The sequence below is a fragment of the Aspergillus fischeri genome, genomic scaffold (assembly GCF_000149645.3).
Source record: "Aspergillus fischeri NRRL 181 1099437636247 genomic scaffold, whole genome shotgun sequence".
NCBI lineage: Eukaryota > Fungi > Ascomycota > Eurotiomycetes > Eurotiales > Aspergillaceae > Aspergillus > Aspergillus fischeri.
The window spans coordinates 2177571-2204812 of NW_001509772.1; the positions used below are offsets into that span (position 1 = coordinate 2177571).

The 27242-nt window shown below is 50.3% G+C and overlaps 13 protein-coding genes across 13 annotated transcripts; 7 read left to right on the forward strand and 6 right to left on the reverse strand.

Annotated features, from left to right (window-relative positions):
* Nucleotides 1–546: 546 nt before the first annotated feature.
* On the forward strand, nucleotides 547–3089 carry NFIA_039720 (dynamin-like GTPase vpsA; the record flags this gene model as incomplete). The annotated part of the gene is made up of 8 exons (XM_001266292.1): nucleotides 547–569; nucleotides 640–709; nucleotides 797–891; nucleotides 964–1714; nucleotides 1776–2417; nucleotides 2471–2732; nucleotides 2784–2868; nucleotides 2921–3089. The coding sequence occupies 8 exons, from the start codon at nucleotides 547–549 to the stop codon at nucleotides 3087–3089; spliced, it is 2097 nt and encodes a 698-aa protein (XP_001266293.1).
* Nucleotides 3090–4248: 1159 nt separating this feature from the next.
* NFIA_039730 (uncharacterized protein) lies at nucleotides 4249–4610 on the forward strand (the record flags this gene model as incomplete). Its single annotated transcript, XM_001266293.1, has 2 exons — nucleotides 4249–4488; nucleotides 4557–4610. The coding sequence occupies 2 exons, from the start codon at nucleotides 4249–4251 to the stop codon at nucleotides 4608–4610; spliced, it is 294 nt and encodes a 97-aa protein (XP_001266294.1).
* A 210-nt stretch (nucleotides 4611–4820) lies between these two features.
* Nucleotides 4821–5936, reverse strand: NFIA_039740 (carbon-nitrogen hydrolase family protein; the record flags this gene model as incomplete). Its single annotated transcript, XM_001266294.1, has 4 exons — nucleotides 4821–5161; nucleotides 5210–5622; nucleotides 5692–5780; nucleotides 5862–5936. The coding sequence occupies 4 exons, from the start codon at nucleotides 5934–5936 to the stop codon at nucleotides 4821–4823; spliced, it is 918 nt and encodes a 305-aa protein (XP_001266295.1).
* Nucleotides 5937–6434: 498 nt separating this feature from the next.
* On the reverse strand, nucleotides 6435–8304 carry NFIA_039750 (glycosyltransferase family 2 protein; the record flags this gene model as incomplete). The annotated part of the gene is made up of 3 exons (XM_001266295.1): nucleotides 6435–7429; nucleotides 7481–7715; nucleotides 7777–8304. The coding sequence occupies 3 exons, from the start codon at nucleotides 8302–8304 to the stop codon at nucleotides 6435–6437; spliced, it is 1758 nt and encodes a 585-aa protein (XP_001266296.1).
* A 1881-nt stretch (nucleotides 8305–10185) lies between these two features.
* Nucleotides 10186–10768, reverse strand: aspf1 (major allergen and cytotoxin AspF1; the record flags this gene model as incomplete). Its single annotated transcript, XM_001266296.1, has 2 exons — nucleotides 10186–10632; nucleotides 10685–10768. 2 exons carry the CDS (start codon nucleotides 10766–10768, stop codon nucleotides 10186–10188), a joined length of 531 nt encoding a protein of 176 aa, XP_001266297.1.
* An 806-nt stretch (nucleotides 10769–11574) lies between these two features.
* On the forward strand, nucleotides 11575–12431 carry NFIA_039770 (DUF3632 domain-containing protein; the record flags this gene model as incomplete). Its single annotated transcript, XM_001266297.1, has 2 exons — nucleotides 11575–11983; nucleotides 12043–12431. The coding sequence occupies 2 exons, from the start codon at nucleotides 11575–11577 to the stop codon at nucleotides 12429–12431; spliced, it is 798 nt and encodes a 265-aa protein (XP_001266298.1).
* A 353-nt stretch (nucleotides 12432–12784) lies between these two features.
* On the forward strand, nucleotides 12785–13871 carry NFIA_039780 (alpha/beta fold hydrolase; the record flags this gene model as incomplete). The annotated part of the gene is made up of 2 exons (XM_001266298.1): nucleotides 12785–12952; nucleotides 13008–13871. 2 exons carry the CDS (start codon nucleotides 12785–12787, stop codon nucleotides 13869–13871), a joined length of 1032 nt encoding a protein of 343 aa, XP_001266299.1.
* A 475-nt stretch (nucleotides 13872–14346) lies between these two features.
* Nucleotides 14347–15108, forward strand: NFIA_039790 (putative peroxidase; the record flags this gene model as incomplete). Its single annotated transcript, XM_001266299.1, has 1 exon — nucleotides 14347–15108. The coding sequence occupies one exon, from the start codon at nucleotides 14347–14349 to the stop codon at nucleotides 15106–15108; it is 762 nt and encodes a 253-aa protein (XP_001266300.1).
* A 2067-nt stretch (nucleotides 15109–17175) lies between these two features.
* On the forward strand, nucleotides 17176–19533 carry NFIA_039800 (potassium ion transporter; the record flags this gene model as incomplete). Its single annotated transcript, XM_001266300.1, has 1 exon — nucleotides 17176–19533. The coding sequence occupies one exon, from the start codon at nucleotides 17176–17178 to the stop codon at nucleotides 19531–19533; it is 2358 nt and encodes a 785-aa protein (XP_001266301.1).
* Nucleotides 19534–21065: 1532 nt separating this feature from the next.
* Nucleotides 21066–22345, forward strand: NFIA_039810 (glycoside hydrolase family 16 protein; the record flags this gene model as incomplete). The annotated part of the gene is made up of 3 exons (XM_001266301.1): nucleotides 21066–21448; nucleotides 21504–21957; nucleotides 22007–22345. 3 exons carry the CDS (start codon nucleotides 21066–21068, stop codon nucleotides 22343–22345), a joined length of 1176 nt encoding a protein of 391 aa, XP_001266302.1.
* Nucleotides 22346–22892: 547 nt separating this feature from the next.
* NFIA_039820 (uncharacterized protein) lies at nucleotides 22893–23102 on the reverse strand (the record flags this gene model as incomplete). The annotated part of the gene is made up of 1 exon (XM_001266302.1): nucleotides 22893–23102. One exon carries the CDS (start codon nucleotides 23100–23102, stop codon nucleotides 22893–22895), a length of 210 nt encoding a protein of 69 aa, XP_001266303.1.
* A 2-nt stretch (nucleotides 23103–23104) lies between these two features.
* NFIA_039830 (uncharacterized protein) lies at nucleotides 23105–24157 on the reverse strand (the record flags this gene model as incomplete). Its single annotated transcript, XM_001266303.1, has 3 exons — nucleotides 23105–23873; nucleotides 23935–23998; nucleotides 24058–24157. The coding sequence occupies 3 exons, from the start codon at nucleotides 24155–24157 to the stop codon at nucleotides 23105–23107; spliced, it is 933 nt and encodes a 310-aa protein (XP_001266304.1).
* A 567-nt stretch (nucleotides 24158–24724) lies between these two features.
* NFIA_039840 (Zn(II)2Cys6 transcription factor) lies at nucleotides 24725–26942 on the reverse strand (the record flags this gene model as incomplete). The annotated part of the gene is made up of 6 exons (XM_001266304.1): nucleotides 24725–24977; nucleotides 25033–25718; nucleotides 25816–26390; nucleotides 26516–26541; nucleotides 26633–26751; nucleotides 26829–26942. 6 exons carry the CDS (start codon nucleotides 26940–26942, stop codon nucleotides 24725–24727), a joined length of 1773 nt encoding a protein of 590 aa, XP_001266305.1.
* Between the last annotated feature and the right edge of the window lie 300 nt (nucleotides 26943–27242).

The window sequence follows — 27242 nt, forward strand, 5'->3', positions numbered from 1 at the left end:
TGCCAATTACTAGAGCAAAAGAAGTGGTAGAAATGGGACATAAGAGTCTGCCATATCGTAAACTACCTCATGATGCGTACAGAACTTGATGCCTGTTGATCGCAATGTCGGTGGCTGATGTTAGGCACCACTGTTAAAGCGGTCTCCTGTGGCCACAGCCACATGACGGGTGCAGCGATGGCTCTCGTGAGCGACAACGTTAGTTTGGACTTCTGTGGAAAGATCGTTCTCCATGTATTTCATAATAACTAGTACTGAAGACCTTTATTCCTAGGATAGATACAAGAAGTGTCGTGGCCGGTGCAGTGTCCATAAGTTGATGCTATCATTCCTCCGTTGCCCATCTATTTCTATATTGATCTGGACCACAACCGAAACTCTACACTTGGCCGCAATCCCAACTCTTCCCGCTCTTCCTACCCACACAATCACCACTTCCTCCAAGCAAAGGCCATACACTCGAGTCTCATTCTTCTTGAATCGAAATCTTCTGTTCTACTGCAGAAATAGATCTGTGCGATCGCTTTCTCTACACAGTTGCCAACCATGGCAAGCCCGACAACAACCTCGTGCGCATGCCCCTGTTCCCCCCGAGGCCAAGCTCCGAAAACGTTAGCTAACTTGTATGAATTTTGGCAGTATAAACGTTAATGATCCCGGCTTGATTTCACTGGTGAACAAACTTCAAGATGTTTTTTCGACAGTCGGTGTAAGTGTCTCATCCACTGTTTGGAGATCTGTCTGCTTTGATCCTGCGAGCCCCTCTATCCGATACTGACACCGCTTGTCTGGTTAGGTTCACAACCCCATTGATCTGCCACAGATCGTAGTGGTAGGCTCGCAATCCAGTGGCAAGAGTTCAGTTCTCGAGAATATCGTTGGAAGGGACTTGTAAGTTAACTGTTCCTGCGCCTGTGTTCAATGCTGGGAGTCGTCGCTAATTAAGGTTGCCCGCTGCTCCAGCCTCCCTCGTGGATCGGGAATCGTGACTCGGAGACCCCTCATCCTACAGCTCATCAACAGACCTTCAAGAAACTCGGTAACGAACGGAGTCAAGGAGGAAAAGCTAGAAACTACAGACAGCGAGGCGAATGTCGACGAATACGGCGAGTTCCTCCACATCCCCGGACAGAAGTTTTATGACTTCAACAAGATTCGCGAGGAGATTGTGCGGGAAACTGAACAGAAAGTCGGTCGCAATGCTGGTATCTCTCCAGCGCCCATCAACTTGCGAATTTACTCGCCCAATGTCCTGACTCTCACACTGGTCGATTTGCCCGGTCTCACCAAGGTCCCAGTCGGCGACCAGCCCAAGGATATTGAACGGCAGATTAGGGATATGGTTCTCAAGTACATCAGCAAGCCCAACGCGATCATCCTGGCCGTTACCTCTGCCAACCAGGATCTTGCCAACTCGGACGGATTGAAGCTGGCGCGCGAGGTGGACCCCGAGGGTCAGCGCACTATCGGTGTGCTAACCAAGGTCGATCTGATGGACGAGGGTACAGATGTGGTGGATATTCTTGCGGGCAGGATTATCCCTTTGCGGCTGGGTTATGTCCCTGTGGTCAACCGTGGCCAGCGTGATATTGAGAACAAGCGTCCCATCTCATACGCACTAGAGCACGAGAAGAACTTCTTCGAGAGCCACAAGGCTTATCGGAACAAGGCTTCGTACTGCGGAACACCGTATCTTGCCAGGAAGCTGAACTTGGTATGTTTTATTGGCTGAATCATATCATCGGTGGAACTTTAGCTGACCCTCCGTTCTCTAGATCCTTATGATGCACATCAAGCAGACTTTGCCCGATATCAAAGCCAGAATTTCCTCCTCTCTCCAGAAGTACACGGCCGAGCTGTCCCAGCTTGGCGACTCGATGCTCGGAAACAGTGCCAATATTATCCTTAACATCATTACGGAATTCAGCAATGAGTATCGCACGGTTCTGGAGGGAAACAACCAGGAGCTGTCTAGCGTGGAGCTTTCTGGTGGTGCCCGTATTAGCTTTGTGTTCCACGAACTGTACTCGAACGGTATCAAGGCTGTGGATCCATTCGACCAGGTGAAGGATATTGACATTCGAACAATCCTTTACAACTCTTCTGGCTCGTCTCCTGCGCTTTTCGTCGGAACGACCGCCTTCGAGTTGATCGTCAAGCAGCAGATCAAGAGATTGGAGGACCCCAGTTTGAAGTGTATCTCGCTGGTATACGACGAACTTGTGCGCATTCTGGGTCAGCTTCTGAACAAGCAGCTCTTCCGGAGATACCCCATGCTCAAGGAGAAGTTCCATGCTGTTGTCATCAGCTTTTTCAAGAAGTGCATGGAGCCGACAAACAAGCTTGTCCACGATTTGATCTCGATGGAGGCCTGCTACATCAACACTGGACACCCCGATTTCCTCAACGGGCATCGTGTAAGTGACCTTTGGTTCCAATTTCTTTTGTAAGCGATCCTGACAGAATGCAGGCTATGGCAATTGTCAATGAACGCCAGCAAGCGAGCAAGCCTACGCAGGTAGACCCGAAGACGGGCAAGCCTCTGCCTCCTCGTGCAAACAGCCCGTCGGTCGACGCCGTAGCCACCACAGAGAACAGTGGGTCTGGATTCTTCGGCAGTTTCTGGGCATCAAAGAACAAGAAGAAGATGGCTGCCATGGAGCCTCCTCCACCCACCCTCAAGGCATCTGCCACTCTTTCTGAGCGTGAGGCTACAGAGGTCGAGGTGATCAGTAAGTTTTAGGTAAAACCTGCTATGACAGCAGAAACTAATACGCGGATAGAGCTTCTTATCACTTCCTACTTCAACATCGTCAAGCGCACCATGATCGACATGGTCCCCAAGGCCATCATGTACACCCTCGTTCAGTAAGTGGCATCGACACCTTCGGCTAATCTTTGCGCTAATTTTTGGTTTCAGGTTCACCAAGGATGAGATGCAACGTGAACTGCTGGAGCAGATGTACCGCAATAACGAGCTGGACGAATTGCTCAAGGAGAGCGACTACACCATTCGCCGACGGAAGGAGTGCCAGCAGATGGTGGAGAGCCTGAGCCGCGCCAGCGAGATCGTCAGCCAAGTTCAGTGATTGTCTAACGACATCCTCGCTTGCCGGCCCCATTACTCTCGTTGATTCACTTACCATCCCTACTGGATCTTCCTGGACCTTTTTGGAGCGGATTCTTGTGGCGGCTTTGAGGAGTTATATCCTACGTTATATTCTTTGCGAGGGCTTTTCAAGGGCTCTAGAGATGAATGTCTTTCCAGATGTCCGGTTGTCAAGAGATTCTATACCACGAATTTGTATTGCCTAATGATTGCTCTGGATGATTCCTTTTTCCTTCTTGCTTTATTAGAATTAAGAGAGACGTTTATGAGTTCAGCATGATATCCTTTCCTTAACCTGTACATATCACTGAATAAATGCTATCGCTTGATTCTATCATTTTCTGACTTTGACTACTTTATTCACCTATTATCCGCCCAGGTGGCGCAGCTATTGCGTATTCACCAAGTGTACCTGAGGGGTAATGTGGCTGAAAGATTACCAAACTGTTACAGAATAAATAACACACGTCATCCTCACTAAAACAGTTTAGCGCCATCTGTTTAAGGTGCAGCACGTGCTATATAGCGCCCAGTTAGCGTTATATCATTAGCCAATAAGCGTTCAGCATCGTGAACTGCAGAAGTATACTGATTAGGAAGTATATCGGGTTCGGATTCAACGTCAACGCGGGCATCTTGTACTTAGATCTGTAAGAGGAGACGAGAGAAGTAAGAGATTGAGTTTGATACCGTTTAATGAGGTGAAACATGTAGTGAATGGTGGGGTAGCTCAGATGTCTTCTTATTCTCTCACTCTCGGTTCCTCATCTTGTCTCCTTCGCTTCTCTGCTCTTGTCTATCCGCCATCGAGGAGATTATCTTCTATTCTCCTGTCTTCCTACTGGAGCTTTTACCGTCTGATTGCTTTTCTGAGCTGGTAACGGACTGAGTCATCTTTGCGCTGTATCATTTGCCTCGTCTCCGCGGTGATAGCAAGGTATGTCTATTCCGATTTCGCTGCTGCCGGTGTCTGCGTAGCATACAACTAACAAGACCCAAAAGACCAGCGTAATCTCTCTCACACATACAGTCTTAAGTCTGAAACTCTGTCTTCCTTTTACGGTAAGAACAATCCTTACTCCGATTTGGAGCGAGCAGCTAAAGCAAATATATACCCACCAGAACACGGACTCAGCCAAATGTGCGAATACCTCCCCGTCTACCACAAACCCACCGGCTGCGTTGCCTTCCCCAAGCACGTCGTCGAAGTCAAAGTCTACCTCGCCTGCCTGGAGATCATCAATGACCCGACTGGGGCGAAGGAGCGCTGCGATGACAAGGACTGTCACTTGGCTGGGTCACTTGGTTCGACTCGGACCCGGGCGGAGTGTCCTCATTGTCTTTGTCCTCCTTGGGGGGTGATTGAGCCGTTGTATATTGTAAGCTATTGATGTTATTCTGTTAGTGTTGGTAATGATCTTGGGGGCGATGTTGATATTTTGGGTAGGTGATTAGGGACCAGGAGTTTGCTTCGTTGATCGCTCAGAGCGGTTTGTTTTGAGCGGTTGAGGAGCAGATCCCGGACTGACTGGACTGAAATGAATGGAGCGAATAGGAGCATGGTTGGCATCGTATCGGCTTTCGGTGATACCATTTGCGGGGCTGAAGCTTGGTGGTGGAATGCAGAATGATGATAACGGCCTTTTGAAGCTAGTTGATCGTGGCCTGTAGCGCCGGCAATGAGAAACTTATGAACATGCAGGCACTTCCACTATCTTGTAGTACTATGGCGGTAGACATAATGCCAGCCTTCCTTGGCCATGTCCTCGCGGACCCGATAATTCTCCTCGGCAATCTTCAACAGCCCCATATCCATATCCACCACCAGCACGCCTTCCTCGCTTCCCATCTTACCCACCGGCCCGACAATGGGGAGCGTGACGCGGGACATACCGAGGAACTTCTCGTCGGCACCCGCAGCATTGACGAAGACAATTGCGCAGGTATTTTCGAAGCAGCGAGACGTCAGCGTCGACTCAAGGAAGAGCGCTTCCGAGTCGGGGTTGTATGATAGTGCCTCGGGCGACGCATCGTGGCGAGTCCCTTGGTGGTCTGGTCAATCGCCAATTCACCAAACACAAAGAGAGACAGGCCACTTACAAAACGTAGGAATAATCACCACTTCCGCCCCGTTCGCAATCAGTTCTCGGAATGCCTCCGGGAACGCCAGATCCCAGCATATCAGCAGCCCCACTTTCCCGATTGGCGTGTCGAATACCTCATGCGGCGCTTCGCCGGATGAGGTGAGGTGAGGACGCTCGGGATGCCAGATGTTCTTCTTCCGGTAGGAGCCGAGGATGCTGCCGTCGTTGGAGATGAAGTATGCGGTGTTGTAGAGGCTGAATCCTCCTTTCCCCTCGGCTTCGGTCTCGTGTCTTTCGACGATGCTTCCCGGCACGAGGCAGATATGGAGCTCCTTTGCGAGGGCTTGGTAGGCGGTTAGGTACTTCTTATATTCGCCTGCCTGCTCGGCCCAGAGGGGGTCATCCGGAGCCCAGCCGTTTAGATGATATCTAGTCAGAATGAGTTACTGTTTCAACAAATATCGAAGATGATCTCGATTCCCCGGACCAATGACTTACTCTGGTAGGACGGCTAGCTCGGCGCCTTGGGCGGCCGCATCTCGAATGTAATTGCATGCTCTGGCGTGGTTCTCTTCGATCGCGAGGTCCTGATGAATCCAGGCGTTAGATCCAGCTTAAGGAGGCCACGGAGCGGATAAAATCTGCGGGATGCTCCAGATAGCAGTCACCGTGGTGCGCATGGTAGTGACGTAACTTGCCTTGATGTGCCATTGGATCACCGCGACTCGACGGATTGGTGCCATTTCAGACGTGGATAGGGAGCCCTGTGTACAATTCAGAGAATCGTTCGACGATATGAATCAGGGGATGTACACTCGATGGACTTATCTTTAAGGGAAGTTGGAGAATCCGGCCGTTGGGGTAAGTTGTGGGGTTGAGCATCTCCATACCCCGCTTCGGTGTACCTCTGCCCTACGGAGTACTCAAACATCAACCACCATCCAACAGTCACCTTCGTAGTTATTGCAACAGACAATCCAACAAACAATCTCGCCTAGATGGCTATGCTGATCGTCCTGCTGGTTATTCTATGTGACACATACTGAGAGTAGAAGCAGCCCTCTGCCTGACCATCATTCACACAGTGACTTGACTGGCGCCCGACAGTAAGCTTCGAATGACTGGTTGACCTGGAAAAAAGACATCTCCATTATCATTAATATTATCTGGTCTATCTAGTTTCATAAGTCATACGTATTAGTGTCCGCTTACGCGGTTGTTCTCCAAGCAATATGTCGTAACTAGGCCATCGCTCCAGCCACCGAAAAAGTCGGCTTCTTGCTCACCCGATATACCAACTTATCGGTCCAGAAATGCGAAAAGACTGCATGGACCGTTGGAATACCACCAAAGACGGTTCCTGCAATAGGGAAGCAGATGCGCTCCACTAGCTGCGCAGGGCTCCACCAGATCCGTTCTGAAAACCCTGCATCCGCCACGTTTGCTTGTTGCATATCTGTTTTCCGCGTGCGCACACAGAGTGCATGCCATGGCTCGTACAGAAAAATGCACATATTCATTCCGATATATGACGATGCGCGTAGCAGGTTGGTAAGGTCGAACGCCCATGCCATGGTTGGATGAAGTGAAGCTGGAGGCGTCAACAGAGTATAGATGGTAGAGAATAGCATGAGTATGATCAGATGGCAAGGAAGAAAGTGAGCTTCCCAGAGCAAATGTACCAGGGCAAGGTGCCTCGGTCGAAAGAACAGGCAGCGGCAATGAGAGCGAATGTAACTGATGGTACGCCGTACGGCAAAGCCCGAGTCAAGTGCACCCCACATATGCCTCAATGCCTGTCGATAACGGGCGCGGCAGGTATCCAACAACCGTCGCCAGCCTCGTCCGGTATCACTCGAGACGTTGCACTGGCTTGCGGGAACGTAGACCGGGCGAGTGATGACGTTGCCCGCAGTCTCAAAATAGCACTTGAGCATCATGTGCATGTCCTCTCCGATTGCAGTAGAATCACTGTCCCAGCCGCCAATCCTCTCAGCCAGAGACAGTGGCAAAGAGTAGACCGATGTCGGGATTGAAACGCACGTCCCAGGGTACATGGTGGACAAACCGGCGAATCCCCAAAGTAGGTCTGCACAACGGACCAGAACTGGGGTCTCATGCGAATTGCGGTCGAAAATGATAGGGCAGCAATATAGAGTCCGATCTACCTCCGAGAAGTGCGCATAATGAAGGCGCCGGATCTCTGTAAAGTAGTCCTGCCAGAAATGGGTATCGGCTATAACCCGATTAGTACTATAGATTGATCAGACAAAGGGACAACACCTACCATCCATAACAGTAACAATCACATCACAATGTCCCGAGTCCAGCTCTGCCCTATGCACTTCCATAATGTGTCGGGCCGCAAATGCCACATTTGAGCTCTTCCCTGCTATTTCCCCAGGTAAATTCGCAGGGTGGAAGGTAGCGTGGATATGGCGGAAGGACAGTTCGAATGCTGATGCCAGCTTGGCCGCTTTTTCGGCGACCCCAGCTTCTTTCTGTTCCATTGCGAGGTATATCTGATTTGCAAAAGTCCGATATTAGTTGCAGGAAGCACGAATAGTCTCATTCAACACCCACCTCATACTGTGTCCGTGCCCGTGGGTGGCTCGCCAGAACATCCAGGGTAGTCCGCAATGTATGTAGGTCCTCACAGTAGTTCGGAACAATTATCGCATGAATGACCTCCAGACCATCACAACAGTGAGCCATATCGCTCAGCAGTGGATCAGATACATCCGAATCCGTGTCCGTGAGTATCGAAGTGTCCGAAAGCCACTTATCTTTGTCCACAGAAATGCGAGGTTGCGCGACGTTTCGCCGCTGCAGGGCCTCCTTTGTCTTCCGTGTGACACTGAAAAGGGCCCACGCCAGACGCGTGGTAAAAGCGAACATGCTGACATGGACAAGGACGGTGTATATGACAAACAACTGCTGGGCCAGGTTGAGATGGTGCGGCTGACTGCCCGGCGCATCTTTTGGCGACGATGGCAACGGGCCCTTCCATTTCCACAAGGCGACTGCATCACTGGAGGTCAACCGAAGAAGGACAATCAACGCAATGATACTGAAGCCAGGCAAGCAGCGTGATGCCCACTGAAAGACCATTTTGTGATAAGCCTGGTTAGCAAATACCTGCCGCAGAATCCTTCACCCCGCAGAGGGGGGAAACTAATCAGTTCTCTACCAGAGGCCATGGTATATAACCGTCAAGAAGCTAAGAAAAAGGGGTCCTGGACAAAATGGCCCTATTCCTCATGACCTCCACAGGGACACACTAGGTAGCGGTCCGCTGGAAGCGCTGGAGTATATTGAGTATAAGGGCCTGACGAATGGACCATTAACAGCATCAGAATAAGCATCATGGCCCTATCATTCGACGGTTCAGCTCTAGAAGACTGTATATAATGATCAGCAATAGAGACAAGGTTCGTTAGCCGTGGTAATCATTCGAATCTGATATGGACCCTAAAGCACCTGCAAGCGTTCGGTGGGCTGTGATTTTCAGGCAAATTAGCAGAAACACCGTATCAGGCTCTCTCACTTGAGTCAGCAGGTCCAACCCCTTCCACGTGCCTGACCAAAAAGGAATGAGGTGTTAAGCGTGAGCGACAAGGACTCAAAAACGGCTTCAGAGTCGGAGGCTAGCAAGAAAAAAGCGCCCTTAGCAGTGCTCTGGGTGATGAAGATCGGGCTCTTTCCATGCTAGCAACGCTCGGATCAGCAGTGGACTCTCTTAAGCTTTGAAGGCCAATAAAATGGCGGTGTCCGGAAGAGGTCAATTTCCACCCGTCTGTCCAGCATAGCACGCTCTGTGTGAGTCAGATAAAAGCCATGAAAAGTTCTTGAAAAAGCATCCCATGACCATTCGGAGTACACTCCCGAAAGGGAGGTCATCATTTCCTAGGCGCTGTGAAGAAATTTGGGCAAGCAACAGTGAACTCGACACCGTGCAGTAGTGTCTAAGTGGAGGAGATGAAGCGCAATCGTCGCATACGAAGTAGAATGGCAGCCAAAAGCAACGCCTGAGGCACACAGAACAGACTTTACCCTTTTGGTAACTCGCATGGGCTACAAAAGAGGAATGGAGCCCGTCCACGTGCAGATCGCTATGCTGATTGGCTCGCTTGTGCATATTGGACCATTAAGCTCGAGCCAATAAGCAAGCAGCAATGACCGCGTGGGCCAGTTGAGGGATCAATTCAGTCCCTTGTCACCTTCTTATTTCAACCCGTTGGCTTATCTGCACTCATCCAGCATGCTGATCAAGAGGGTAAAGTGTCAAAGGAGGTTGAGAAGATTGAGGGAATGCTCTCCATTCAGCCGAATGCTCGAGTCGGTCATGGCCCTAGTGAGTATATTCACTGACCCGTGGTCACGTCTTCACCCAAGACCCCCGGATAGACGCTCGCCCACTTTCAGGAGTGTCTCAGCTGCTCCGACTCGAGATCAACGTAAGTGCCTATGGCAAAATGTCCAATGATCTCCAAGCAAATACTCACATGCAGCCCTCCCCTTAATCTCTATTTACACATGTCGGATGCCACATACATGCTAGACAAGAGTTTCACTCTCTCAGACTATGCCGTCAATCACGGGGTTGCATGAAACTTGTAGTAAGCCAAGTTAACCTGTGAGACCAGTCATGGTGCAATGGCTTTAGCTGGGATTCAGGTCATTTACAGAAGAGCTCGACTGTCCTGTCTACTAATTGCTAGAAGCTTCTGATCTCGGTTGCAAATGTGAAGGCAACGTTACCTTCACACGAGCTGATACTAGAAGGTCTCTAAACGTCTATCCAGATATCTAGCAGTGACTGAGCGAAATGTCTGCGGCAATTTGCATCTCCAATAATGATAAACAAGCATAATTCTCCAGATATCACTGGAGCCCAAGTCTACCCGAACAGTAAATAAGGCGCATATTGTGGTCGAAGAAAGTAGTGGCGGCAACGCAATATTGACCTTCCAAGGCATAATACCTACATAACTAATGAGAACACAGTTTCAAGTCTCCCTGATTCCCCCGCTGATGGGCCACAATGCCGCAAAACACCTTGTTGGGATAAGTATAGATGACCCTCGCTGGGCCTGGGTCTTCCTTGGGTTTCTTCGAGTCAAACTTATAGTCGTGGCCATCTGGAAAAGTCGGGAACTCCAGCAGGTAGTGGTCATCCTTGCCCATGCCGTTCTGGCTGTGCTTCGGGGGACGGTCACAGTCGGCCTTTCCGAATTTAATGGGCGTGCGACCCTTGATGAGCTTGCCATTCCCGTCGTAGCCGTTAGTAAACCAGTGCGGGTAGCTGCTACCGGTCTTGCCGTCGGAGAGAGGTGCGTGGTGGGAGTTGCTCTCGGCTTTGGCTTGATTGTATAGAAGCCGCTTGTCTTCCCATTTGTTTGTCTTGGTATTCAGCTGTTGGTTGATGCATGTCCAGGTCTATGGGGTCATGTCAGTTATCCTCTTGAAGGCCTCTTGATGCGACTCTTACCGCACGAGCGTCGAGGGGCGAGGGAGCAGCTAGAACAGACACGGCTGTGGCAGCCAGCAGGAAAAGGTTTTTGATTGCGACCATCTTGGACGTAGTCAGGACAATTGTGACGATGTCTTCCAATTCGGTTGCGACAAGCGAGAGAATTCAACAGCTTTTATAGCTGACATTGCTCGCCCAGGACATAGGATTATCGCGAAGATGCGTCTTTTGTCCTCTGCACATCTCAGATGATGTTGGGTGAGCAACCCTGTCTGTAGAGGTAATTTTTGGGGCCAGAAGACGCCCCTTACAGGATAGATCGTGCCGTGGACTGACAAGTGGAGTGCGAGCTTTTGGAGTCAATGTAACATTGTAAACTTAGAGACATGGGACCTTGTGGGCAGTTTCCTAATGGAGAGAGAAGGGATGACCGTAAGCTGATGGAGTGGATCTTTGACCTAAGCTTCATGCATGTCAGCACTGAAGACTAGACCCGGGATTGCAACATGTAGAGCTGAAAAGCGTACTACCTGACCCTTGCAGGTGAGACAGTGAGCATTTTCAAAGGGACACAACTAGTTGGAAATCGCCTCGCTGTTGCCTGATTTCATTTTTTGGCCCCAAGTACACATGCCATTTGAAACACGACCTGATGTCAGATTTCCAAGTGGACAGCGTCAGAACAATTGCGCCTCCAAAGCACTGAATCAAGAATACATCTTTACTCATCTCTACTTTGATTTTCTTTTTCTGTTGATTCTGCTTCCCTTGTCTTCTTGTTGTGGTTCATATCAAACAATCTATATCCCACCCTGTCTTGTTGTTCCCCGCTTTCTCCTTTATCACACCAGCTAAAACCACCATCTCACCATCTTGAACTCCAAAGTAGAGGCAGTCACCATCTCATTATGTCTTCTCTTCATCTCGAATTAAAAGACGACGATCCATGGTTCATCGAGGTAAAAATCTTCAAGATCCTGCGGGACTACCTACAAGACCCCGCCGCCTCCCCTGCAGCCGCAGTTCAAGCACTAGATCGACTGTTCCCTGCGAACCGTCCTGATGAGGATCAACCTGCAGACGAGCCCCGCGAGGACCCAGGAAGTTTTCTCTGGCACTTCTGGGGCGTGGTTCATAATGTGGCCCAGCAGATACCCTACACTGCTCCTGAACAGGACAGACTCGCAGAGCTGATCAGAGCCCTGAGAGGTCTATCTTCCCAGACCGAAACTGTCTACCTGGCGACATGGGGCCATACCTTTGACTTGTGGGGAGATTTACCGTTGCTAGGTCCGACATTCAGGGAGATGTATGATTGTAAGTATAGATTCGTGCGAGCCGCTGGCATCATGATCTTCCTATTGACAGATTGATAGGTATGGTATCTCTGAATGACAAGGAGGAGCGTGAACATTGGCAGAGCTTAAATGCTTATGCTGCTCGCTTGACTAGAGATGACTCTGCTAATTTGATTCTCTTCGCGAAATATTCGATCGAAGGAATGTTAGAAGAAGATTTGGAGCTCGGACTCGTCGATGATGGCCCCAGATCTATTCTGGAATCTAGGATGGTTGTTGCAGCGGAATGGGTCATACAGTGCGGACAGAGACTTGTGGCCCAGGAAGACGAAGGGATAAGTATGGAAAGTTGGCAGAGGTGTAAGGAGAGGTTCAGCAGCGTCTTAGATAATGCTTCGATGAGTCCGCAGACTCGGGAAAGAGTTCAAAAGGCAAAACAGGTTATGGAAGCTGTTCACTTGAGATGAATGTGTTGTTTTACCTGAACTCGGCATGAGTTGTGCTGTACGAGGTAGATCTGGAGGTACAATTGCGGCAGATGCTCACAACATCTCAAAACTATCTAAATAAAGAAATCTTCTATTCCAGGAGAAATCTTTCCTGTTCACTTTTCTCCACGAATTCATATGAGGTCATTGTCTATCGCGCATCACAAGGTCGCGTGACCCACAGTTGCTAGTGACCGTGCCTCGGGATCGGGCGCCAAGAGAGAAACAAGGAACAAGACCCAAGAACGACTGCGGCCGGACTTCGGGAACGTCGGCTGCATCTTATAACATGTAAACTTAGTTAACCCTGGAGGCCTGGACAGCAACCTAAAATGGCGCCTCTAACAGCTCAAGAGATCATTGCTCATCCAGCATATGACACTGTAGAGTGGAAACTCCCTCCCACAACCTCGGGACGGGCCCTGGTGGCTCAGAACAGGCGCGGTGGTCCGATCAACCTCAACTACGAGATCCATGGCACGGGGCCCGTGAAGCTAGTTGTCAGTATTCCATCGCTTTCGCGCATGCAGTAATCCCGCTGCAAGTTATTCTTAGGAGAAGTACGATGCTAATGCCACCCAGTGGATCATGGGCCTAAATGCCGCACTGAAAGACTGGAAGCGCCAAACCAAGTACTTCGGCCACCTCAACGGCTCGAAATACTCCTGTCTTGTCTTCGATAATCGCGGCGTAGGCCGCTCCGACAAACCCACCTGCTTCTACTCCACAAGCGAGATGGCCCGCGATGTCGTGGATCTCGTCAGCTCGCTGGGCTGGATCGACATGAAAGCTCCCGCGACACGCGCCATCCACGTCATCGGCGCCAGTATGGGCGGCATGATCGCGCAGGAAGTCGCGATGCTTATCCCGGACCGGCTCGCCAGCCTGACGCTCTGCTGTACGGCTCCGCGACTCGTCCGCACAACGCCCTTCTTCGAGAACCTGCAGCAGCGCGCGAGCATGTTCATCCCGCGACATGTGGACGTGGAGATTGACCGCATCGCGGCGACGCTATTTGCGAGTGAGTTTCTGGCGCAGCCGGATACGGAGAATGAGGATCCTGCGTTGAATTTCCCGACGAAGAGGGATCGCTTTGCGGCGGGGCATTTGAGGAAGAAGGCGGATACGGAGTCGTATACGCCCAAGGGGTTCTTGTTGCAGGTGACTGCTTGTTACTTTCACCATAAGTCTGCGGAGCAGTTGAGGGCGCTGGGGGATGCAGTGGGCAGGGAGCGGATTCTTGTTTTGCATGGGACGGAGGATCGAATGCTTACGTTTCGTCATGGGGAGCTTTTGAAAGAGGAGATTGGTGAGGGGATTACATGGAAGGTTTTTGAAGGAGCCGGGCATATGTTGGGATGGGAGACGGAGCATGAGATGAATCAGTCGATACAGGAATTGGTGGACCGGTTCAGTTAGAGCTTGGTTAGATCTATTGTATATATGCTGTTCCCATACTCCAGAAGTTGAGCTTTACCATTATTCTTAATTTAGTTCCATATGTTCTTTGTTTCAGGGGTGGATGCAACCCCATCATGGAGAAAAGCAAAGAGGGTCTGTGCAACCTGCAGAGTCCTTAATACTAACCAGAGAAAGCGAATCTTGAGGTTGGATATGATCTCTCCATTCAGTTGTTATGATGCATCCGATAAACATGAGGCAAAATAGTAGGGCTGTGTAACCACCAAGCCCCCTATCGGTCACCTGCCGCAAGCGACTGATGACAGCCTCTGATGCTCCTCAAGAGGCATGCATCACCTAGTCAACTCACAACACGTTTCATCTGACCTTGTCACTACTGGTCACTTGATAACCTGACATCTTCAGCCTCCAAATGCATAAATACTGTGCTTCTTCCAACACTTCTCCTTGTCTATGTCCATTACCCACAACCATGTCAAAAATGGCAGAAATCACAGATCCCAAGGGACTTCCTCTTACCAAAGGCGATTACCGTCCCGCAGGACCCGACGACCTACGAGCCCCATGCCCGGTTCTCAACTCGCTCGCAAACCACGGGATCATTGCACGCAGCGGCCGCAACATCACCGCCGCTGAGTTAAAAGCCGCGCTACGCTACCTGGGCATGGGCATCGATGTCATCGCAATCCTCGTCAACGGGGCGTTCAAAATTCACTCTGACGACCCGAAGAAAGGTGCCCGGCTCGGTCTACGAGATAAAGACCAGGTCAACGAAGACGGCGTACCCGTGCTGAACCTCGACCAGGTCGGCCGACCTCACGCCGTGGAGCACGATGTCTCTGTAACCCGACAGGACCGCGCCCTGGGCGACTGCATGCGCGTGAACGCCGACCTTCTGGAGCGATTCCTCGCGGCTCCAAAAACAGAGAGGGGTTTCAGCGCGTCGGCTTTCGGTAAGTATCGCAAGACTCGGTACGACGAGCAGAAGAGAGACAATCCGGCTTTGGAGTTCGATAGGATCAATCACTTCAGTGGATGCGCGGAGCTGGGAGCGGTTCAGTGTATATTTGGTCGGGGCTTCCCGTATCGTGTGCCAGAGGAGTATATACAAGTGCTGTTTGGTGAGGAGCGTTTACCCATCGAGGAGGGATGGAAGCCAAGACGATTACCGCTGTTGTTGCCCGAGCTTGCGCCGGTGATTCTGAGGATTTCACATTTTGCGTCGCCTTTTTGAGGTTACTATTGATTAGAATGAGCGGTGGGCAAGAGCGAGCATGTGAGCGTAGTTTTTCTGCGCAGCGATTGGTCATGTTGTGCATGAAGATTTAGTCTTTACAGTCTGTCGCATGAATGAGTCCGACCGCTAATAGATTTATTTCCCGGGATTTTTTCCCTTCATCCCGTCAGATATGTCCTGCGCTGATCACTTTGTAACTGGTGCATTGCGGCATGACCTGGCGCACTGGATGAAGTCGTTACTTCAAATGCAACCCATTTCCTTCGATCTGCTGCAGAGTCACTTTAGCCACTTACTGAAGCTTGCATGCCTTGCTCAAGAGTAGCTCAGGCTAGTGTCCAGTTCATGCCAGTAGTAACAGGGCAGTAAGCTATGGGCTAGGGGTACTCGGGAATGATTCGGCTTCCCTGGCCTGTCGGAAAGTACGTAGTGGTGCGGGCCGCAGCAGAACAATCAAACTAAAGTAAACATTCAATCTTGAGACATACTCAGAAGTGGATCCTACAATATGGAGAAGGGCATGTATTTGCTCCAATATTAACAAAGAGAGAATAGAAGCTTGAGCTGATACATTATCTCACTCTAGGGGAGGTAGACTGAAACAGTTTGTGCTCTGTAAAGTGCAACAGTGAAATACAGGTCAAAGCTTAATCTATTTAGAGTGCGTATTTGTGGTACCCAGAGACAAGTGCATCCCCACTTGAAACGAGCTAGGCAAACTGCAAAAGACATGAAGGAACTGAATTCCCAGGTCATAAATCAGAGTCAAGGTATTTTTAATTTGTATTGGACGTTAAGTTACCGTCCCTGACTTTGCTCGTAGGTGTTTCATCAGTCGTGTAGGAAACCTATCTTGCAACCAGTTGTTATCAGTGGCTTGCATAGTGTTTACTGTTTCTATTGTGATGTCTATTCAATTTATCAATAGCAGGATTATTATTACCCAGGATGATCAACATCATGACAGCAGCCTGCAGGTATTAGCGTGGTGATATATGCACAAATCCTTGTACGGCCATGCCGAGAGCACAGCCGCTATCAAAGCGATGCGGCCAAGACTGTAACGATACATTCCTCAGACATACCAGATGGTCCAGTCCGGCCGGTCGCAGCCATCACAGTGCTGACCCGATGGTCGGGACTGGTCATCCCTCGGCCGTTACCGCTACTGGTAGATGTCCACACTGAACAGTTTAGCAGTTTAGGGGACACCTACGGAGTGCTTCTCTAAGGGAACATGGAACAGAATAATACACCAAGCTTACTCCGTACTGGATTTGTTCAAGTTTGGAATCTGGATTTGCTTCCGCAGATCCACAAAATCAACGCCCCCCAGTGAGCGATTAATTAATTATTCGGTTCCGTCATGTTAGGATCTATTTTGATTTTTGATAGGCAAAGTCTCGCACTCACCGTCTAAACCTATTCCTGAACCAACCCCGGTCCATCGCAATTTTCTCCTTAGTCTTACGACTGTCCATTGCCATTTCTTCTCCGAATCTCCTTTCCACTTCTCTTCTTCCCAACTCTATACATCTGAGTACTGAGACTGGTTTTCTTATACCTTTTCTTGCCTCTGCGGCCACCACAATTCTCAATTCAGTTCTGCCTGGTTGTCCTGCTCCACAATGTTCTTGGCTTTTATGACTGCTTGTCTTCTCCTGAACTACTACTTTCCAGTGACTCGAGGCTAACACTGGTTGGATCTGGGAGTTGTTCTGCACCCATAACTTGCGCGCAGCTTCGGAGATTTGCAGTCACGGAACTCGTGCGGTAGATCTCTCGTGTGGCGGCGGATCAACGTCCTTTCAACTCAAACCCTTCCTCGAAGAACATTACCTCGTTTCTTCATTTTCAGGGAGTCTCGTCGACGGCTTATTTGACCGCAAAGGTTTCTTCGTGGACAGGATCGGGTAGTCTCTGCGAGACGCCCGCTGTCCTCCAGTTCCCGCCACAATGTATACTCCTGTGCTTCGGCGGTTGGCTTCGATGAAGTCCCGCATTCCGCTGATAAGCGGGCTTCATCTCAACTTTATCTCAGTGCATTACATCTACATCATCGCCATGACACTGACCACTTCCATTATGCTTTATCCAGGAGGTGATCTTGCCTATATTGACATCCTCTTCTTCTGTTCCGGCGCGGCAACTCAGAGCGGTCTTAATACGGTAGATTTCAACAAGTTAAAAACGTACCAGCAGGTGATCCTCTACTTCAGTTCCATGCTCACGACGCCGATTTTCATCCACTCCGTCCTCGTCTTCATCCGGCTGTATTGGTTCGAGAAGCGGTTTCAACACATCGTGCAGGATACTCGAGCGATGCGCTCTACCAGGACGAGAATGCGAACCTTGAGTCGTGATAAGGACGCAACTTCGTTGGGAAGGGAAGAAGCTGGTATTGGTTCTCGCCCGATTGTTGTGCTGCGCAATGATACCCAGGGATCCAATGACAGAGGTCGCGAGGCGGCTGCTGGAACCCCCGAGTATGGATCGACTCCAGGGTCGCCTTCCCAATTCGATAGAGCGGACAGTTCGGAGGTTCAGACGGGCGGTCCGAATAGCACTTTAGGGCTCGGCTTGGGCAGCCTTCGGGTGCCGACACAGCTGGATCCTGAGCATCACATTGCTTTCCTGGAGAAACAACGGAAGAATAAAGGGGCATTGCGCATTCCCAGCCCTCGGGAGTATGACCGCGGCGGCATGCCCGAGGTCCTGGAGGAAGCAGATGATGAAGGCGAGGGATCCAAGCGGACGCGTAGCAGCGAATCTGACGACGAGAGCTCTCGGAATTCGGAGGAGTCCGACCAAGTTGGACCGCTGGAAGGGCCGCACATCACCATCAATGAACCGGACATACAGCAGACGAGAACCAGAAATTCGACGTTCCCCCGTCTGGACACACGTCCCACGTTTCGGGACACGAAAGATCTGAACGATACATCAGCCCTGGAGCGTTCAAGGTCACGACGCCCTACTCTTAGCAATCTTGTTCGCTCCTTAACCCACGAACGGGAGCGTACGACACTTCCATATCTCAGTTGGAACGCTACTGTTGCACGAAATTCCAACTTTGTTGATTTGACCGAGGAGCAGCGTGATGAGCTGGGAGGCATCGAATACCGAGCCTTGAAGACTCTGGCCATTGTACTCACCTCTTATTATCTCTTTTTTCACATCCTGGGAATGGTCTGCCTCGTCGGTTGGATCATGACCACTCGCTGGGGTCAGGTCGTTGAGCAAATCGGACAAGGTCGTCCTTGGTGGGGCATCTTCACCGCGGGATCTGCTTTCAACGACGTCGGCTTCACGCTGACGCCGGACTCCATGACCTCGTTCCAGACAGCTGTATTTCCTCTTCTCCTCATGACTTTCCTTATCATTATTGGCAACACCGGCTTTCCCTGTATGCTCCGGTTGATCATCTGGGTTCTGTCGACAATTGTCCCACGCGAGAGCGCCGTTTGGGAGGAGCTCAAGTTTCTGTTGGATCACCCTCGCCGATGCTTTACCTTACTCTTCCCGCGAAACGCGACCTGGTGGCTGTTCGCCATCCTCGTGGCGCTGAACGGGATTGACTTGATCTTCTTTATTATTCTCGACTTGAACGATCCGACTGTTACCTCTTTGTCACCGGGCATTCGGGTACTCGACGGCCTTTTCCAAGCAGCATCCACGCGGACTGCTGGATTTGGCGTGGTGAGCGTAGCGGATCTTCACCCTGCAATTCAGGTCTCCTACATGATTATGATGTATATTTCGGTTTTCCCCATCGCCATTTCCATGCGAAGAACCAATGTCTACGAGGAGAAGAGTCTCGGCATTTATGCGGGTGGGGAGGACGAAGACGAACCACAGACCCCTCCTAGTTACATCGGGTTCCATTTAAGAAGGCAGCTGAGTTTTGACCTGTGGTATGTCTTTCTCGGGCTGTTCATAATTGCCATCGTGGAGGGCAACCGGCTACAGTCAGAGGACGAGTATGCTTTCCAGATGTGGGCAGTGCTCTTCGAGATTGTCTCCGCCTATGGTACCGTTGGCCTGTCATTCGGATATCCAGGTGTCAACACGTCTTTCAGTGGCCAGTTCAAGGTTTTGTCAAAGCTCATTATCATTGCAATGCAAATCCGTGGTCGACATCGTGGTCTCCCTTATTCCCTCGACCGTGCAATCTTGCTTCCGTCGGAATCTCTCAAGGACAAGGATCTGCAGGATGCAGAGAGACGAATGCGTCGGCGTGTCTCCAACCTCAGCACCATGTCTGGGATGGACCGAACTTCTTCGCAAGCGCGGACAGAGAATGGTGTCGCAACAGGCGCCGAGGATAGGGACAGGGGTGCAACGCCATGGACAAACGGGGACTATATCATCCGCCGGCACTCGACAATGCGGTCGCAAAAATCCCAGAAATCACAGCGGTAGGAGTTTGTCATTTGAACGAGGGATAGACCAGTGCTATTTAATTGTATGGGTTGCCTGACACATTTCAGGTGTCTGGTGCCGTACTGTTGAGGTTGCACATACTATTTGAAGTCTTCGCACATATATGAGGGATTTGTTTATTGAGCACATATTATTATTGTTTCGATATCCTCACGGCGGCAGATCTTGTCATTAAAATAGATATGGTCGACCATTTGCCTTTATATATTAAGCAACACAGCTGGCTGTTCATAATCACACTTTGCTCCATGTTAAAGCCTCGAGACATCAATACACAATAACTAGGGCAAAATAGCATGTTAGAAGGATCCGCCAGTCTTCTAAGACAGCTGAAACAGAAATTGAGATCGACCAAGGCTAGCGAAGGATTGTTTAGAACATGGTGGATCGACTCCAGGCAGCAACCATTAAACTGAATCTCAAGATATGAAATCTGCAAAGGACTTTACTCGGCTTTCTCTCTACTATGTAATTCTGCCTTTGACTTTGAAATGGCTGGCATGGAATGCCAAAATTTGCAAATTGCACTGCATGATGCAAACGGTGCTCTGTACCTGTATGTATACACCTGTGGATATCCTTATCCACAGTAGAAGTCAACTCCGAGGTGAGACATTTTCCGTTCCCAATTTCCCCTGAGGAGGCTGCAAGGGTGAGTAAAAGACAATCAATGTCTACTTAAGATTTGTTGGAATTACGACATGGAGTCCATACGGATGCTGTGGGCTATGATTCTATAGCGCCGCTTTTCAGTAATTTCTGATGTTGATTGTGATTGCTTCCTAGAGACGGGGCTTGTTAGTCTTGGCGGAAGCTTCGCTTTCTCTCCTGCCCTTGCCTCGCTCCTGCCACCAACAGAATACTCGTACCTCGGTATTGATGAGTGAACAACTGCTTTGTTAAGGAGTACTTTCTTGATAATGACGCGTATTGTTAGGGTGGAGCCTACTTTTTGGTAGGATGTCTTGCAAAAAGCAAGAATACACTGCTGTATGAAATTTATTTAGTGTCAGGTACCATGCCGGATAGGGAAGCCGTGTCTGTTTTTGGTCTAGTGTCAGGGACCACACACAGTACATACATTGCTTGTTTCAGACAGTACATCTGGTGGCCAGTTCTCTGTGTACGGAGTACTCCGTAGATGATCGATAGTTGATCGATATTTGATCGCAAAGACAACATGAAAAGGTTCGTCTGAAGTCTTAATCTTGGGCAAGTACACAAGGCTACTTGACTCGATCTGATTTATGGGTTGTGCAATGTAACAAAGCTCGTGCTGCTGCACGCAGCCGTGCATGCCAGCTTCCTAATTCGGATATGATCGGTGACAGTTTCTCATGTTGTGCATGACGACATCCCTCACTTCGTCGCGGCGTCTTTCGTGACACTCCACCTCTTCCATAGCAAACTCCGTTCATCATACACTAGCTCAGCGCTGTTCAGATTCAATTACTGATATCCGTTGCCTTCTGCCTTCCGCTGATCGTGTACTCGCAATAAAACCGCAGCATATGGCTGAAAAGCCGTACAGCGGCGCCGCCGACGACTACAGTCGATACGGCGGCGTCCCAACGCAGGTCGGTCATTTCGGAATGGAGGAGCACCAAACGTCGAAGCCTGCTTCGTTCGGCGTTCAAGATAACGCTTCGTCTGAGGCCGCCAAGCCGTGGTGGAATCCTCACGGGTGGTCGCTGCGCGCGAAGCTTATTGCGGGAGCAGTGATTGTCGTGGCTCTTATTGCTGCTATCGTAGGGGCCGTAGAGGGAACGAGGGCCAATCGGTATCCTGACTATTCAAGGCTGGACTACAGATTGCTGGATACGTACTCGGGGCCGACGTTTCTGGACAAGTTCAATTATTTCTCGGATAAGGACCCCACGAACGGGTTTGTGCAGTAAGTGTTCCATTCTGCTTTCTGTCTTGGGGAGCTTGGGTTGATTCTTGGGCAGATATGTGGATAGGATCACAGCTGAAAAGTTGAATCTGACCTATGCTACGGAATCCTCTGTCATTCTGAGGGTGGACACATCTAAAGAGTCTCCCAGCAATGGCAGACGGTCTGTTCGACTGGAGTCCAAGAAGTCTTACGATACTGGCCTTTTCATCTTTGATATCGTCCATACGCCTTATGGCTGCGGGACATGGCCCGCCCTGTGGCTCAGTGATACGTACAATTGGCCACTGAACGGCGAGATTGATGTTGTAGAGGCCAACAACGGAGGCACCGAAGGGAACGCAGTAACCCTGCATACGACCCCTGGCTGTGACATGAAGGCCAAACGGAAGCAGACAGGGCATGCGCTGTACCACCAGTGTGACAATAGCACTCACGGCAATGCAGGCTGTGGCGTCCAAGCTCCACCTGCCTCTTATGGACCCGAATTCAATGAGAATGGGGGAGGTGTAAGTCTTTTGTCCAGGGCGGGTTTCTCCAATATGCTAAGAAAATCAGGTTTATGCTCTGGAGCTCCGCACTGCTGGCATCCGAGCTTGGTTTTTCCCTCGAGGTTCGATACCGAACGACGTTTCAGATAACATCCCGGACCCAACAACCTGGGGAACTGCCTTGGCCGATTTTCCCAATACTAACTGCGATATTGCGTCCCATTTCAGCAACCAGAGTATCATTGCCAATATCGATCTCTGTGGCCAGCTGGGCGCACAGCCTCAGTTCTACACTCACTTATACAACTGTCCGGGCACATGTAGCAGTTTTGTTGCACGCAATCCTGCCAACCTTACCGAGGCTTACTGGGAGTTTAAGAGTTTCAAGGTCTATCAGGCTCAGTGATGTGGTGTTTTCTGCATTTTCACGGCGTTTGAAATAATGGTTGGTGATGATTTGGCTCTATGGCAGTTTACGTCCCTTTTCACGATTAAATTGCGTTCATTCAGGCTTTGGGTAGCCTCTTAATTCCCTGTTATGCAGTCGTTGGATTGTATAGATTGTGTTGAAAATGCTTTCGTCTCTTAGGTTCCTTACAATACCACGACAAGTTCTACGCTACTCTTTAAGCTCACATATTTGCCAGATATTGTTAAGTTGAGATATTAATAGTGGTGTAGGTGGGACCATCAGCTGCGATAGCGCTATTTGAGGTCTGTCTTGCACTGATCCTGTCGGTAATTGCACCTAATCCACCAGTTACAGAGCACTTATGTCTAGTGGATCTTGTTAGCATACGAAGTGTGACTATATACCTTAATTAAACTGCTACGGTGGACTGGAGTTTTGCATGGAATCGTATTGGATGTTTAGGTCACTTGCGTTTGGCCATTGATAGTTTCTCTCAACATCATATCCATGGCGGTGACTAGTAAATACACCGGGATCAAAATCACCGAGCATGGGGGTTGATCTTGAATGAATACGAAGGAGTCATATCATTCTTGACGGGGTAGAGATCCCCTTCTTCAAACTTCATATCGCGTGCATAGTACTCGACGTTCACCTCCTCGCGGGATATGTCCATCGTGACGAATCCATTAGCCGCAGACAGCGAGTTCGCACCCAGCCACTTGGTGTACGGGGCCCAGCGGCATCCCATAATTACAGTCCCCCAGCCTGGGGGTATCCCGCTCCACCAGCCAGAATGGGGTTCGTGTTATTGTTGTAGAAGTGCGCGAGACAGTCATCGTGGCCGTTGAGGACGACGCCGCCGTGCTTCTCGACGACGGCGATCAGCGGCGCAACGTCGGTGTTGTTCGTCGCGGCGGACATGTACCCGTGGTGAAGCTGGAGGAATTTCCACTCGGCTGTTGAGGCTGCGACGGCCTGTTCCAGGAAGGCAACCTGCGTGGCCCTCTCGGCGTGGCATTGCTCTGCGTACGCGTTCTGGTAGACGGATGTGCTGGCCTGATACTTCTCGATGAAGCAGTCTGAGTCGACGACTACGAAGGTTGCGGTCCAGTCTGCGCCGTGGAGGTCGAAGGTGTAGTATGGCTGGCCTGTGGTGCCGAAGTAGCAGCGTGGGTCGTAGAGGGGCGCGACCTTCGTCTCGAAGTCTACGCCGCTCTGGCCCTTGACGACATCGCGGTTGGCCAGGCATTGGTACCAGGTGGTGGTGTCAAAGACGTGGCCGCGGTACGTGTCTACCCAGGCTTCGTGGAAGCGGATAATCCCGCCGGTGGTGAAGTCGACGCCGCTGTCGTAGAAGTTGTCGCCGACGGAGAGGAAGGCGCTGCAGTTCTTCTTCTCGCAGACTTTGCCGATGTAGGCGGCGGTGTCGGCTGGCCGAGTGTTAGTAGCAGGATTTAGCTTTTTGGGGAGACTAGTGCTGAACTTGCCTTGTAGAGCTGTTGCATTGGAGACGGCCGCGCTGTCGCCCGGGTCACAGTCGTTCTGGACCTCCCGGGGGATGGTGATGTTGGTTGGCGAACAGACGGGGCATGACTTCGTTGCAGAATGACAGAGGAGCGGGCTTCCAACCAGTCCAGCCAAAGTCTTGTATATTGTTAGCATGCGTTGAATTCAATTGTGGTAGATGGTGATATAGATCATACCGCCGATGACACCAACGGTCATTTTAGTAGGAGCAGAGGAGGCCAGGATGGTTGAGACCAGGCTCGCCCATGCGAGAGGCATCTTCTTGAAGTCCGCCATGTCGACGGACGTGAGGTCACTGAAAAAAGATATGAGCGATTCCAATGTGCAGAATAACTGCGAGATGGCGGACTGCACTATAAGTACCTTTCCCATCACTGAGGGATGAGCAGTCGAAGGAGTCGAACGACATCGACAAGTCCCCTGCGGGGAAGCAGGCAACGTGCAATATTTTCCCGAAGCTCATCCCATTTAGAATTGACGAGATGCTGAGTGCGAATAGGAAGTGATCTGTGATCTCCCCCCTGTTGTGGGACTGGTTAAGCTTCGACGGACAGAGCCATTGCGACAACCCGGCAATTCAATGAGCTTGGCAATGCTTAGAACGTGGTCTCACAACGTTGTTGCCTGTTCGTGTACAAGAGCAATTTACTTCAGGAACCGAAGTGCGGGAAAGAGTGTCGGGACAAGGAGTGTTGGGGTAAGAGTGGTGCAATATCTTGCTCCGACTGCTCGAGCCCAGTGTCCTTGGGTAATATACTATCTTACCGTGAGATTTGAGGGAAGGGTAAAGCTAAAGGCTGGAATGAACAGATAGGAGATTTGAGATTCGCGTATGCCTTGATATCAATGTCCACTTTCCCGTCGGGCCTTGAGGATTGCCATCTCAGCCAGATGATAGAGGTCGCCCATAAACTCTTCCACAAGACGGACCTGGGCGGTAAATGTGGTTGGCGTCTGCCTCCATATATACTTCCCAATATGTTCAAGTACTACTCTCATCAAAGATAAGTCAGTGTCGCTCCGGTCCTCCAGAGGACTCATCAGGATGTTCGAGAAAAGGTGGATGGCAGATGTGGAGAGCTCTGGTAAGCAAAATCTTCCAAGGATATTAGTATCAGAAACATTGCTCCAGAAATATGCTGGTCGCCTACAAGAGAAATTGTCCCTCGATTTGTGGATCCGTTTCCAGGAACTTTCGTAACAGAGACCGACTGGCTGCTACGCTGAGGGCAAGGCTCGAGCCCGCCGCGCGGGTGTCCTGGTTCCGAACCCAGACAGTGCACCGGCTGCTTGTCTGATGGATGGCAGCCATGCAGTAGTGGTACTGCATTTCAAAAAGGAAATCGGCCATGCGATTTCCGTTCTGTGTAGGTAGGCCCGAGAACGTGGGCACCGAGGACCGCCATTCGTCCAAGGCGATGTCCAGGCTGCGGATGGTAGCTAGGAGATCCGCATCGCTTTGGCGTTGGGCGGAGAAAGAGTATAGGCCATGGTAGACCTTCGACTGGACTAGAGACAGGCGAATGAGGGTGAGAAACATGGTGTGGTTGTGTTGATGATAGAAAGGCTGCAAGCTTTCCAGCGGGCCAGTCACCGTCTGCATTCGAGGAAGCGTTAGATCGCAATTCGTCACGTCGACAAAGGGTTGAAGGCCTGTGCGCAAGCTGAACATCTTGTCGAGGGTGAAACAGATCCAAAAAAGATTCCTGGCGTGCATTTTTGCATCCAGAGTACCGCCCTCTATATCCTCGGGGTAGACGTTGCCTTTGAGGTGAAAGATGAAGCGTGTGGCCGTGGACAACATAAGCTCTATACTGAGCATATCTCCAGATGTGGCCTGACAGCAGATGCACTTTTTCTCAAAATGTTAGCTATGTATAATTATCAAGATCCCCATACACAGGTGAGAGATTGAAGTAGAACGATGGTCTTACCAGCATGGTCAGTGCCTGCAACCCGTCCAATGTTACTGACTCGTTGAGCATCTCCGGTAATAGATCTTGGGCCTCGCGGGCATATTCATCGGCAGTCACAATTTTGTCAACATGCGGTTGACCAGCAAAGAATGAACTCAGGGCCATAAAGGCCAATATACATACCCTGGCGCTGGAAAGCCCAGGCGAGATGTCTGACAATTCCTTTTCGTAGGCCGCTCGGATAGTGTACTCAAAACATGTTCGGTTAACGAGAGGCAAGAACTGGCCGCAAATTGAATTTTGAAAAGCCTCTATCTGTTCGAAAAGAAGCGATTTATCTGGCAGCGATAATCGTCGGTCGCCCTCGGTACGTTTCTTAGCTAGCCGCGGCCAGGTGATAGGCCTCATGCTGCAATATCGGTCTAGAGATCCGTCCTCGCCGGTACGAGCTCGAATCCATTCCAACCCGCTTGGAGAGAAGAAAGGCAAGCCATTGAATGCACAAATATTCCCGAGAGTCTGTCCAGCAAGGCATATATCGGTCCCGAAACCTTGGGGCGCCACAGCCTGGGGACCGCACTCTGGAAAGGGTACTCCAGGCCGAGTTTTTCTTTCTTTGATCCATGCAATGGGCAACGTTAGAATAATCAAGAACACTCAATGTTGGGGTAGATATGAGTTGTGTTTAATACGGACATACCGTGTCTCATATGTTTACTTGCATGTGGGGAAGGTGAACTGCTGCTGGAAAATCGAGTCAATAAGGATCACTGTCGATGTAACGTAACGATCAGGTATAGATACAAAGGATATAAGAAAAGCCAGAGGTTCATACTTATCAATCCGAGTTTGGCGTAAGCATGAGCGCGAGGAATCTCGGTTGCGCGTGAAGGTACAGGGGATGTTATGATGGTAGCACCAGTCACACTGGGGCGTTGCGCGGTCACATTTGATCTAGATGAAAAATGGGATACCAGATCCCACTGGTTAGAAGAATAACTAGACTATTCAACCCGTAATCGGGGACAGACCTTCTTGATGCTGCAGGAGTCGCAAGCATATGTACGTCGGGTACGGCGTGGGCGGTTCGCGCCATCATTGCCATTCAACCTTTGAATGGGCATCGCCCTTGCAGGATGATTCATATTGTTTCGACCAGTAATTGTATGCCAGGGGTATGGTCACACTCAATCTAAGCAGGACAAGTACCCGCAATGATGCTACAGTCTGTCACTCTTCGACCAGTGGAAAACAACCGCATCTGAGAAGGGTTTTGCTTTCCTCCTCCGCCAAGTTCATCACAGCTTGAAGAATTAGCAAGATCCGATTACTCAATAGCGATGGTTTATTTAGCGCACTTACAGATTGTGGCACATCCATCGCTCAGCTCAGTACGCCGGCATGACGAGGAAGCGGAACCCGCTTAATCATCGGCTTTTGAGATG